Below are 13,904 nucleotides of genomic sequence, written 5' to 3' on the forward strand. Positions count from 1 at the left end.
CAGTATCTGAACCCCAGAACTCGATGATCTGATTCTCTTGCGCGTTACAATTGGTTCTCTCCCTCTTTTACAGCTATTACTTCGGCTCCTCCCCTCACGCTATGTCTCGTAATTCCTGTACGACTCTTGACAGTTCCAGGATGGGAGGGGGGTTACGATGTCTGTTTCTTTCCTCACATCACTAAGCTTTGGAGTTCTGTGCTTTCCCGTGTCTTTCCCCAGAAGCTATAACCTTGAACTACTTAAAGCGCAAGGCATTTATTTGCATGCAAACCCAGACTATAATTCATCCATTTTACTTTCATGAAGACACAGAATATTTGTACCATTGCTTATGATGATTATAAATTTCTCCATAAATTTGTAAATTATATTCTGTCAAGGTTTTACAATCTGAGTTGAGCAATAAGCGATAGATCATTAGGATTAATGATTTCTCTCTGGTTCGCACTGGTCAGTGTGTGTTGGTGATGATATACCACAACATGTAACTGATAACTAACTATGTAATGTTTAACTGAATACGTAAAACTTTCGTTGTCCGAATTGATATGGCATACGTAAATTTTACAATGACGCAATTAGGCTCAGTTTTATATTAGGTGCCTCTTAAGTGCATGATGGGCCAAATTTTCTCTATTGATTCCGCCAGATTCATCGCAAGGTTTACAAGTTTTATTTTTTTTTAGTCTTGTGGCGCTACGTACATAAGGAGCGCGCTGGGTTAAATATTTCTTCAGAGTTTGTGGCGCTACGTACATAAGAAGCGCGCTGGGTTACATATTTCTTCAGAGTTTGTTGGTAACCCCTCCAGGATACGTCTTTATTTTTCATCTGTTTGTGATAAGGATTTTATCCAAGGTTTCATACCCGTACAGTTGGCTTGTGGTGAAGATGTGCCAATCTTTGCAATATTCCAAGGTATAGGTTTCCATTTGGCACGTCTCTCGCCGCTGGGCGAATTGGCCTCGGATCATTTTGTAAGCGTTCGCTAACCATCATCAGACGTGGTGGCCCTTCGCCCCGTTTTTTTCTATCATCAACCATCTTGTACATTTTTTTTTTCTTACGCTAATCGTGTCTCTAGATCACTAATGTATGTTACGTCATGGGTGTGTGAGGTAATTGTAGGCGAGCTGTTATAAACACTGATTTACCACATGGCTGGAAAGGCACTCGTTTTGATAGTTTGTTTACAGACTGTTATGGGGTCAGTTTTGATCGTTGCTGGACAGGAATTTATAATTTCTTGGAGTTTTTATATACATACATTGAACCCGCTGGTCCAAGCGCTTGTCATGGTACCTTTGGAGTCAAGTGATCGAAGCCTTTGTTGTGGTATTTTCGTAGTGGCCAAATCTGGGAACGTCAAAAGTAGTTGTGGTGCAAAGTACACAGTAGATGCACTCAGCTCCAGATAGACTTATATAAGCTTATGCCTCCCAGACTGCACTCTACATTTTGAGTGGGTGCACTCTTTGTTGTGTGCACAGTTGTGGAGAATGAGTCGAATTTGGATGATTTTAGGAGCAAACATGTTGGAGAAGTTATACAACTGGCATGCCGAAAAGTTGTGCTGATTGCGATCATTATTTGAGGTCAGTGGTTAACCACTGCAGGTTGTTTTAATGCGTGGGTGATGATTAATGGAGATTAATTTTGGATTTCTCGTTCTCTTGATTACGTAGTCTAGTGAGATTATGTTGATGGGTCAGGGTGATAAGGGATAAGGGGTTAGATATATACAATAAGTTTAACAACCGCTGTAATCCTTGAACACGACGGTACAACCCTTGAACACGACGGTACAATTCTTGAACACAACGGTACGATCCTTGAACACGACGGTACGACTCTTGAACACGACGGTACGACCCTTCAACACGAATGTACGACTCCTTAAACACGACGGTACGACTCCTTGAACACAACGGTACAATCCTTGAACACGACGGTACGATCCTTGAACACGACGGTACAACCCTTGAACACGACGGTACGACTCCTTGAACACGACGGTACGACTCCTTGAACACGACGGTACGATCCTTGAACACGACGGTACGATCCTTGAACACGACGGTACGACACTTGAACACGACGGTACGATTCTTGAACACGACGGTACAACTCCTTGAACAGAACGGTACGATCCTTGAACACGACGGTACGACTCCTTGAACACGACTGTACGATTCCTTGAACACAACAGTACAACTCCTTGAACACAACGGTACGATCCTTGAACACGACGGTACGACCCCTTGAATACAACGGTACGACTCCCTGCACACAACTGTACGACCCTTAAGCACGACGGTCTACGACCCTTTGGGCGTCATGGCCAACCGTTCCCTTTTTTTGACCCAGATCCCCCCCTTAAGTCTAAGCTAACCTCTCCCTCCTGCCCGCGTCATCAGCACCTATGACGTCAAATCGAATGTATCAATAATAAAATTCCCACGTCTGGCTGGTGACACCGGTAGTCAGTCATTCACACCACCACCGCCACCATGGACCACAGGATGGCCCTGAATATTCATTAGATCATTGATATGCAAGGCCAGTGGGTCCTGTTTTTTTCCCCCTGCTCCCCTCAAATGGACGAGTCTAACTGGGAAAGCGCATGCGTGGAGGGAATCTCCAAGCGTATGTTGGTTTGGACACGACACCGTATGTCTCGCCACAACACAGTGTAGAGGGTTGTGTTGACTGGTTGTCATATGTCGCCCTACAACATATTGTAGAGCGAGGGTTTTATAAGCTCGTCAGCTCATATCGCAATAACAGACGTAAGGGCATTGTGACTCAGGAACAGATTACTTCATCTGTCTTTTGTAGTTTGGGAAACGAAGGAAAACCCTTACGTTATCAGTCGAAATGTATATTATTGTACGTGCCATTAATATGGTCACGGTTCCCTTACATTATCAGTCGAAATGTACGTGCCATTAATATGGGCACGGTTCTTATAAAACTTGTTTAAGGAAAAGCTCCAATTATCCTAATTTGTATAAGATCTTAGGGAAAAATTATAGCTTTTTTGAAACTTCAGATTTACATAGCTCCGGAGCGTAGCCAGCAGGGTAGTGTACCGGATCTAAAGATTTCTTAAATGAGAACCTTTTCCGTATCGTCTGTCTCGGAAAAGTGTCTCTGTTGCCAGCCATGTTCCAAGGAACTTGCGATATTCTTAAAAGAATTGGCGTAATTTAGGTGTGAAGCGTGGCTTCTAGAATCTAGAGGTATTCATGAAAAGGCAGGAGAGGTAGGTGCTGTGTGTGGCGAGAGAAAGCAGGATGTACTGGTCCTGTGAGAAACGAACTTGAAGGTTGAGTGGGGTGGAGTGTTTTGGCAGTGTTCAGGAGGTGAGGAGGTACAGGGGTAGTGAGAGGGCGACAGGGAAGGAAGTGGATGGCACTTATGGGAGAGTGAGGTGTGGGATCGGGTCAAAGATGGCAGGAACGTTAGGCCAAGAGTTGTTTTGGGCTAGAACGAAAGGAGACCGGCAGAGGTGGCAGAATTAGGTCTTCTGCACCAAATGAATGAGAGGAGTGAAGAGCCAAAGCATACATTCAAGGAGACGCGGACTGAGTGTTGGGGCGGCTTTGATTTCAAGGGATCGAATCGTATTGGTTGGGGTTCTGGACACAAGGACGAGTGAAGTGGCATCTGAGAGTATAAGTAGAGGGGTGGATCCTTCGTGTAAAAGATTGGGAAGGACTTTGTTGTGTGTTGAAAGGGGAATGGTGACTGGAAATATAGAGAAAAGGTGTTTCACGCGTATACATCTGGGTGAGTGGGTTTGGGATCAACGGGCATTAATAGATCATGTATTAGATGCGGTTAACTGACAGGTGAGAAGAGAAATTAGATGAGAACGTGCTGAGATTTGCGGCTGGTGTATTGATCTGATCATTTCTCAGTGGAGGAAAGAATGAAGATTTATGGTACGTGAAAAGGGAAAGAGGGGATGACATACGTGTGAGTCAAACAGTGGCATGGGAGATACACGGAGAGATTGAGTAAAGAGTGAGTAATAGAGACAGTAAGTATAACTAGGGGAGTGGATAAGGGATGGAAGATATTTAAGAAAGTGACATTTACGTGTGCAGGTGATGTAGAAGAGTGTTGTCACTTGCAGAAGGTGGGATTGTTATGTATGAAAACAGGTTAGTGAGCTGTGATAGGAGGAATTTGAATTGCTTGTGAAAAAGAAGAGGGAGGTGTCCTGTTGGAATCTGCGAGGAAGGAGTGCAAGTGATTGGGAAGAGGACTGGAGTAGGCTGCAGGAGGTCGAGAAAAAAGTAGGAAAAGAGCTGAATGTGAGGCAGATGAGAGATGGAGGGAGGGAAAGAGCGGTAAATTTCAGCGATTGCTGCAAAGAAATAAAAGAGAAAGCATACCATAAACCTAGGATTTTTAAACTGCTCTGTCGTACAAAGAGACATAAGCAAAGCCTTCGACAAAGTATAGAATAGCGGCTTCCAGTACAAACTGTTATAACAAGATATTCCAGAATATATCGAGAGATAAATTCTGGAATATGTGGGTGCCATTTCCTTAACTAGGGTACCACCGTAATAACCCGAGAATACACAACGTCACAAAAATTACCAGTAGTGAGCGAGGTCCCGCAGGTCAGCGTCCTATCACCAACGCTGTTTTTATAACATATGTTCCTGATGTTCTCCCGTCTAGTAGGAAACACGAGCTGGAACATCTTTTATGTCGACGTTGCCACTCGGACAGTAGTCTCCACTAGCGAAATCCCCAAACAACAACAGTGAGAGATTAGTCTTTAAAACCAAGCATAAAAAGAAAAAGTCACAACAGCGTAGTAACAGGGGCTTGGGTAGCTAGAAGACCTATCGAACACTACGCCCCACATTAGCATCACAAGGTTTATTAGTAGACCATTGAAACAAAAGAGTTGCACGATGTAAAGCAGCTTCGAAGAGCTTGTATAGGTTCTGATACCTCCTGTAGAGGCTAAAGCCTCATCTGATAAGGGTTATGATCCTTCGTGTATTTAACTACTTTCTCATACTTACCCACTTTAGCCTTCAAATCATGCTTGGTGATGGTGCAGAAGGTACAGAATTAAGGCACTGCGAATCGAAAGTCCCGGAAACCAACATCACTGACCTTCAAGCGAAAGTACCGGAAACCAACATCAACGACTGTAGGTCGAACGAAAATACCGGAAACCGACATCAACGACTGTAGGTCGAACGAAAATACCGGAAACCGACATCAGCGACTTCAGGCCAAACCAGCAGAGTGATAAGTGCTTAAGAGAGTCAGCAAAAACAGGATGTATCAGATACTAGAAGACAGCGAAGACATGAGCTATAGATAACTTCATAGACCACATGAACAACGCACATATCGAACACCATTGGTTACCACGAAGCCTCATATCCGTGAGAGAAGCTCAAGTCATCCATCGATGTAAACAATGAACAGCTCGTATGTAATTTCTTCCTTAATCGAACAAACAGTTTAACCACACACACACACACACACACACACACACACACACACACACACACACACACACACACACACACAGTCTGCTGGGTTATCCGTTTGAATACAACCTCAAAAATCGGTATCCAGTAAACCAACCCTGCATACTTAAGTAAACCTGCATCATACATCTGTACACACTGTAACTTTTTTTCTGTTCGTCCGCTTTACCTTCCTTGTCCAATTCCTCCTTCATTTTTCCTCTCCTCACCAGCCAGTTAAGAAAAATATCTGTGTTAGAAGTGAGGAGAGCAAGGGGAGGGAGGGGAAGGAAGCCGAGGAGGCAATGGAAGGGTGGAGTGAGTAAGGCTTTTGGGTATCGGGGTCTGAACATTCAGGAGGGTGAGGGGCGTGCGTTGGATAATTGTAGAAATGTGATATACGGGGGACCGGCGTGCTGTCATTAGGCTGAGCCTGGGCATAAGAAGCAATCATGATAAACCATGGGGAGGAGAGGTCTGTAGGGGCTAGGCTTGGTGGTTCATGGTTGTAGTATATCATGCATGACTGCTAGAGACTAAATGTATGCATATGAGGCCATTTTGCCTGTGTTACTGACGCTGCTCTCCGAGTAATAACTCTTTCGAGGATCTCCACTTCCCGAACGAGTCCATCATATCCTTGCTTTTGACCCGAGTGAAGCCTCCAGGTAGCAGATGTCCCAAAAATGGGATCTTGAAGTTGTATGTGTGTGTGTGTGTGTGTGTGTGTGTGTGTGTGTGTGTGTGTGTGTGCATTCCTACGTCTTCTTTATAACTCTTCAGTGACGAAGTCGCCCTCCAGCGGGAGGAAAGCATAGTTCATGTTGTTTTGCACCTGTCCATCTATGTGTACGTGTGTTCGTCCGACCGTGATGAGGCCATAGCAGTCTGGCGTAATCGACTCCTGCCATCATGAATGAAACTGAAACATGTGAAATTGTTTCTTACGTATTGGAGATCTACGAGTGAGAGTATGGTAGCCATTGATGTATGTGTTTTACAAAAGTTTCTCTTTTTTTCTGAGTTTGGCGTCATCTTGCTTCCCGAGTTTGACCGTCCAAACACCCACACCGCTGTTATTCCTTCTACATCCCACCCCCAAAGTCAAGAGAATGTCTTCTGTCTGTTGTCGTATTCCCAGCATTTGGGTAGCACGGCTAAGCCTCTTCATCTCCCTATGTGTTACTCGTGTATTCTTCTTCGTGATCATCCGTACGTTCGAGGGGGAGAGAGAGAGAGACTCTCTACCGCTCTCAGGTACGTCTGGCGATTCCGTATTTCGTCTCCTGTGTCATTGTTATCCTCGTGGCTCCTTACAGGATGGTTGGATTGGTGTAGGACGGCAAGGGAAGTGGATGGGTGGAGACGTGTGCCATGATGGTAGAGTGTAATCCATAAAAATGCGTCTTCTACCACAGAAAAATTGGGGGTATCGTCCTGGTGTACGCACAGAAAGGAAGGGAGATGATTGTATTGGGACGTTCTTCGATTTGGGTCGCAACTTGCTACATTACACATCGTTTTCCGCTGTGGTTAGCGACTTAAATGTAGCTTATATATTCCTTGTGTGTCAGAGACAGCCGTATGCATAATAGTAGTGCACGTTCATATGCACTCTATTCGTAAATGTATTTATGTATTATACTTAATCGCCGTCTCCCGCGTTAGCGAGGTAGCGCAAGGAAGCAGACGAGGAATGGCCCAACTCACCCACATCCACATGTATATACATAAACCGCCGCACACGCACATATATATACATATACATTTCAACGAATACATACATATACATACACAGACATATACACATATGCACATGTACACACTCATACTTACTACCTTCATCCATTTCGTCGCCACCCCGCCACACATGAAATATATATATATATATATATATATATATATATATATATATATATATATATATATATATATTATCCCTGGGGATAGGGGAGAAAGAATACTTCCCACGTATTCCCTGCGTGTCGTAGAAGGCGACTAAAAGGGAAGGGAGCGGGGGGCTGGAAATCCTCCCCTCTCATTTTTCTTTTTTTTTTTTTTCTTCCAAAAGAAGTAACAGAGAAGTGGGTCAGGTGAGAATATTCCCTCAAAGGCCCAGTCCTCTGTTCTTAACGCTACCTCGCTATCGCGGGAAATGGCGAATAGTATGAAAGAAAAAGAAAGATATATATATATATATATATATATATATATATATATATATATATATATATATATATATATATACAGATTGGGTGGTATTGATTGATGCTTCATAAAAGCAAGCATTAGATAGAATAATTTCTGTAAAATTATAAGATAAACTTCATAAGTCAAAGTCAGTTCCATAATTATGATGACACATGGGATATGACTTCACATAACTCCACTGGACTTCCTTTTCTCTGATCACTACAACCAAAGTCGTTCACCGCAGAAAAAAAAAAAAAAATAGAGCAGTTCCATTGAGAAATATCCCCTCTCCTGTGTATGTTAATTTCACATTGTGTTTAGCCTGTTGCCCTAAAGACTGCCGTAGTGGACGTGGATGTGTTGAAAAGGTTTACTGTGTACTCAAGGTGGCAAAAGACATGCTGGGTCCATGGTGGTGTTTTGCCTTACACACACACACACACACACACACACACACACACACACACACAGGCGGGCCCCACCCTCAACGTGTCTTGCACATTGCATCACAACTGACACTCACTGCCAGGTGACACTTCACCATCTGACATGCAGAGTACAATCTATAATAGCCGTAAAGGTAATTATCAAGGTGTCGTAATGAGTCATGGTTAGTATGATAATGATGAAATATTCACACAGTGAATGTATAGCAGTCAATTAAATCTCAAAGCTATCGTAATGAATAATGATAATTACCATAATAATGATAGACTATTTATTCAGTTATCATATACAGCAGTCAGTCAAATCTACAGTGTTTATTTTGTCTTAAGTGTATACGTATAATCTGTTATTTTCGTTTCCTTCTCTTCATCTCAGGGCTGAAGAGATCTGACTTTTATCACCAGAAATCAGATTTCTCGACCTGCATGACGTATACGGGAAAAACACCCGGGGGTGAAAACAACAGCCCTTATTAAATTACCAGCTTCACTGTATCTCATTATCTCATATCATGGATACTGGAAATATATATATATATATATATATATATATATATATATATATATATATATATATATATATATATATATATATATATATATATATATAAAACTCTGTCGGTCGGGATTTTCTTTTTATAGTGGGAGGACAATACGTTTATAGGCGATAGAGAGAGAGAGAGAGAGAGAGAGAGAGAGAGAGAGAGAGAGAGAGAGAGAGAGAGAGAGAGAGAGAGAGAGAGAGAGCACTGCGTCGGACGCTGGTTACGTCAACCATTACACGACGAGGAACATGTTGTTACAGTCCCGGTAATTGTAGTTTGTTGTTGGTTGTATCACAAATACTAATAACTTCTGCCATTCAGCGGCGATGAGGTGGGTCCGATGACCACTCACAGTAGTTATAACTGTTGTAGTTAAGGGTGTCTTTGAAGTGCTAATTACTGACGTGGTTAGTCCTCGTGGTTAGGTTAGATTTCAGTGTTGTTTCTGTTATCGTAAAGTGACCTTTGATTCTTGCTGTGATAAGGACTATAATGGAAGACGTCGCAATGGTCATTAAATCCTGCCTGAGGACGACGGTACGACGCATCATGAGCACGAGTGTTGTGAACCAATCGGCACGACTTTACGACCCTTGGCTATACGACTGGTCGGGGTCGATCTGTGTCCCAAGGGGTCGTCATACCGTCGTGCTCACTGGTCGGTACCAAGGACCTCAAGGTGTCGTGCTGTCGTGCTGAGGGGGGGGGGGGGGGGGGGGTAAGGGGGGTCAGTGTGTGTGTGTGTGTGTGTGTGTGTGTGTACTGGTGACCTGACGTGTCGTGTTCTCGCCCCACAGCAACATGTCCAGTTGGTCGTCGAACGCCACGTCCGGCTCCGGGGACCCAGGTATCCCCGGCTCCGTCGACGACGAGGCCAACCTCCGCCAGCAGAAGCTCCTGAAGCAGGTAGGTAGGTGGATCTGCCTGTCTCGCTGGCCTCGTGAGATCTGATCTCGAAGCTTTTAAAGCAGGTAGGTTTGTGTGATCCTCTCGTCTCGTGAGGTCTGATCTCGGAACCCCCCGGGCAGGTGGGTGTGTCTACCTCTCCCGGCCTCGTGAGGTCAGACCTCGAAGCCCCTTAAGCAGGTGTGTGTGTGTCTGCTTCTCTGGCCTCGTGAGGTCTGATCTCGAAGCCCCTAAAGCAGGTAGGTGTGTCTACCTCTCCCGGCCTCGTGAGGTCAGACCTCGAAGCTCCTAAAGCAGGTGTGTGTGTCTGCTTCTCTGGCCTCGTGAGATCTTTATGTTACGTCCCCTCACATCCCAGGATGATTAACCACTTCTTACACTCTAACCTGCTGTACCCCATAATGTATCACACTTTAGAGGATTTATGTGTTACCCCGTACAGGATTTATGTGTTACCCCGTACAGGATTAATGTGTTACCCCGTACAGGATTTATGTGTTACCCTGTACAGGATTAATGTGTTACCCCGTAGAGGATTTAATGTGAAGTACGACCTCCTACCTTATAGACTCTACCTTGATTCTGATGTGGTTGTAATACCCAGCCCCTTTTTACGACAAGGTTGCGACCATTACTCGTACTACAGTCTTTGTTTCGTACACGAAATCGAACCATGAAAATAATTCATCACGACGGCACGACCTCTCAGCACGACGGTACGACCTTTTAGCACAACGGTACGACCTCTCAACACGACGGTACGACCTCTTAGCACGACGGTACGACCTCTTACACGACGGTACGACCTCTTGGGTATGTGTGAAGAGTGGCTTGACGTAAGGGTCAGGTCATAGACTAAACCATCATTACCCAAGGAAATGGAAACTTGGCCCAGGCTAGGATATATATATGGCATTAATGAGATGCCCTTGATTAGGGCCTTAGTTGCCCCGTGCCGTTTCAGCTAGTGAGACGTAGGCTGGGTTACTTACGTCAGTGAGGGAGACGTAGGCTAGGTTACTTACGTCAGTGAGGGAGACGTAGGCTGGGTTACTTACGTCAGTGAGGGAGACGTAGGCTAGGTTACTTACGTCAGTGAGGGAGACGTAGGCTGGGTTACTTACGTCAGTGAGGGAGACGTAGGCTAGGTTACTTACGTCAGTGAGGGAGACGTAGGCTGGGTTACTTACGTCAGTGAGGGAGACGTAGGCTAGGTTACTTACGTCAGTGAGGGAGACGTAGGCTGGGTTACTTACGTCAGTGAGGGAGACGTAGGCTAGGTTACTTGCGTCAATGAGGGAGACTTCCGGCAGTTGGTAGGTTACTTTACCCGTCTGGCAGTAAGTAGGTCACACTCCACGTCTGGCAGTAAGTAGGTCACACTCCACGTCTGGCTGTAAGTAGGTCACACTCCACGTCTGGCAGTAAGTAGGTCACACTCCACGTCTGGCAGTAAGTAGGTCACACATCACGTCTGGCAGTAAGTAGGTCACACTCCACGTCTGGCAGTAAGTAGGTCACACTCCACGTCTGGCAGTAAGTAGGTCACACTCCACGTCTGGCTGTAAGTAGGTCACACTCCACGTCTGGCAGTAAGTAGGTCACACTCCACGTCTGGCAGTAAGTAGGTCACACTCCACGTCTGGTAGTAAGTAGGTCACACTCCACGCTTGGTGTGGGAGTAAGTTTTCCAGTTGTGTTGTGTTCCACGAAGGGTATTAGCCGGGGGGGACACATGGCCACGCATCAACGTTAAATATTCAGTGCACTGGGCTGGAGGAATGTGACTGACCCACCCACCCAGCCAGACCAGCAGGTAACGGTACACACCAGACTCCCTAGATGATATTAGATGGGTATATAGTCTCTCGTACCCTTGGCGTGACAGCGGTTCGAATCCCGCTTGTGTCCCGTATGCACTACGGAAGTCCGCGCGTTCCGTCGTCGCTCTGTGATCGTTGTGTGTTATGCCTACCAGTTTGGCAGTAGGGTTTGGTAACGAGTCAACTGCTGGTTTATCTGTGCACGACGAGAAATGACCCATTAAGGACCCCTTTGTTTATGTATATAGGAACGAAAGGTATTTTAAGTTTCTACTACTTCAATAATCGCTTCCACCTTCTTTTTTTTTCTATGTTCTTCATAGCCTCGTGGTTATTACGTTAGGTAAACAGAGGAAAGATATATTCTTCTTAATGATGTAGATTAAAAACACATATGATACCAAGCCTTAGCTAACTGTGTTGTTGAATGTGATACAAAATTTAGATTTACCCCCACAGTCCACGATCAACATGCGCCATGAGAAGACAAATAAAGCAACTCCAGGTTGAAATTTGTATAAAGTGTTTAAAGAAAGAAACAAACAGACTATGTCCACTCTAACAAGATTCATTTAGAAAGCAAATAAAACATGGAAATATGATGTATATACTGTATGTATAAACTGAGACAAACAAGCATCATCAATTATTTGTTTTTGTTTGTTATGTTGGAGGAAGTGGCAGGACGAGCAGAGTACATGGCGATGCTGGGATCTAGGATGCTTGAAGGTATAGCCCACACCGTACTGTGTGGTGGTAGTGGGAAGGAGGGACACAACCAGTAGGTCACCACGATATTCGTAGTGGTGCGCGCTAGTGTGAATGCAGTGGTGGTGGGAGGGGAGTGACAGACTGTAGGCCACCACGATATTCGTAGTGGTGCGGGTGGTGCGCACTGGTGTGAATGCAGTGGTGGTGGGAGGGGAGTGACAGGCAGTAGGTCACCACGATAACTGGGATGGTGCAGCAGGCGCCCATCACTGTAAGGAGGAAGGCCTCCTTGACGACCTGGTGTCTGGTGAAGGTGTTGTAGCCGAAGGCAGCCCGCCACCTGTGCTACTCATGAAAGGCCTTACCTCCCTCGGAATGTATGTAGAGAGGGAGGGAGGGAGGTAGGTAGGTAGAGAGGGAGGTAGTTAAAGGGGTAGGTAGGTAGGAAGGTAGGAAGAGGGGTACATGGAGGTAGTTCGGTACATATGTAGGTAGCGAGCCGTGGCCCACAACACACTGGTGCGTTCCAGAACTGGGCCAGGATGAACGATTCGTAATGTCAGTCATTGAATAGTTAAGGGGAACTTTTTTGAACCCCCTTCATAAGCCATTGCACTCAAAGGGTCGTACCATCATGTCAAGGGCCTCACCCTCGTGATCAAGGGTCCTACCGTCATGTCAAGGGCCTCACCCTCGTGATCAAGGGTCGTGCCGTCATCTCAAGGGCCTTACCCTCGTGATCAAGGGTCGCACCGTCATCTCAAGGGCCTCACCCTCGTGATCAAGGGTCGTTCCGTCGTCCCACACCAGGGAGCTGGGGGTGACCAGTGTGTTGATACCAAGGCAGGTGTTGGTAGAGGACGACCGTCTGGCTGACGACCTCACCCCAAGCCGACGACCACCTCCAGTAGGTGGTGCAGGTGCGGGTACTACTACCTGGCAGCTGCTGCCGCCGGGAGCCACGCCTGCGCCGCCGCCTCCGGCAGGAGCTATGAATATTTCACCGCTCGTGAAAGCATGACTCGACTAACCGTGATGTTGCTGAATGCTCGATGTTACGTAACTCTATGGGAGCTATTTTTCCTGTATGTCATGACCGTAAGATTCGCCCCCACAGACGTGTGTCTTGGCTAGGTTAGGTTAGGTTAGGATAGATTAGGATAAGTTAGTTAGGCTAGGTTAGACTAGGATTGTTGGGGTTAGATTAGATTTGTTTTACGTTAGGTTGGAGATCACAATTAACCTAACCTATCCTAACCTATCCTATGCTAAGCTAAGCTATGCAAACCTAACCTAACCTGATCTAACCTAACCTGATCTAACCTAACACCTGAGCTAAGCTAAGCTAACTTAATCTAACCTAACCCTAGCCTAAGCTAAGCTAACCTAACATGCTAACCTAACCTAACCTAACATATGCTAAGCTAAGCTAACCTAACTTAGAATTCTAAGTGTGAGGGAGGAGGGAAGGGAGGCGAATCATCAGGTGACGCCCTTCCGTCGTGGGGGAAATGACCGTGCAGAAAGATACCACTGGGAACACATGTGTGTATGGAAGCGAGTGGAGAGGAGAGGTTAGACTCACGTGACGCATCAACACTAAAGTGCAATAACTGAGAAGCATATGTGTGTGTGTGAGTGTGGAGGTCCAGCCCATGTTCAGTATGCTGGGTGCTGGATGAGAATGTGTCCCGCGGCGATTTTAAAAGATGTTCCCCCGTCTGAACGTAGCCAGTGGGGCCTGAGAACTAAGACTTGATAACGATG

The 13,904-nt window shown here is 45.5% G+C and overlaps 1 protein-coding gene across 1 annotated transcript in view; it reads left to right on the forward strand.

Annotated features, from left to right (window-relative positions):
• The window catches only part of ktub (Tub domain-containing protein ktub), a 599,936-nt gene that overhangs the window by 72,147 nt on the left and 513,885 nt on the right, over nt 1–13,904 (forward strand). The window contains exon 4 of the mRNA XM_071661614.1: nt 9,495–9,603. Within this exon, the coding sequence (XP_071517715.1) occupies nt 9,495–9,603 (109 nt within the window). The remainder of the gene's footprint in view (nt 1–9,494; nt 9,604–13,904) is intronic.

The sequence above is a fragment of the Panulirus ornatus genome, chromosome 1, assembly GCF_036320965.1.
Source record: "Panulirus ornatus isolate Po-2019 chromosome 1, ASM3632096v1, whole genome shotgun sequence".
NCBI lineage: Eukaryota > Metazoa > Arthropoda > Malacostraca > Decapoda > Palinuridae > Panulirus > Panulirus ornatus.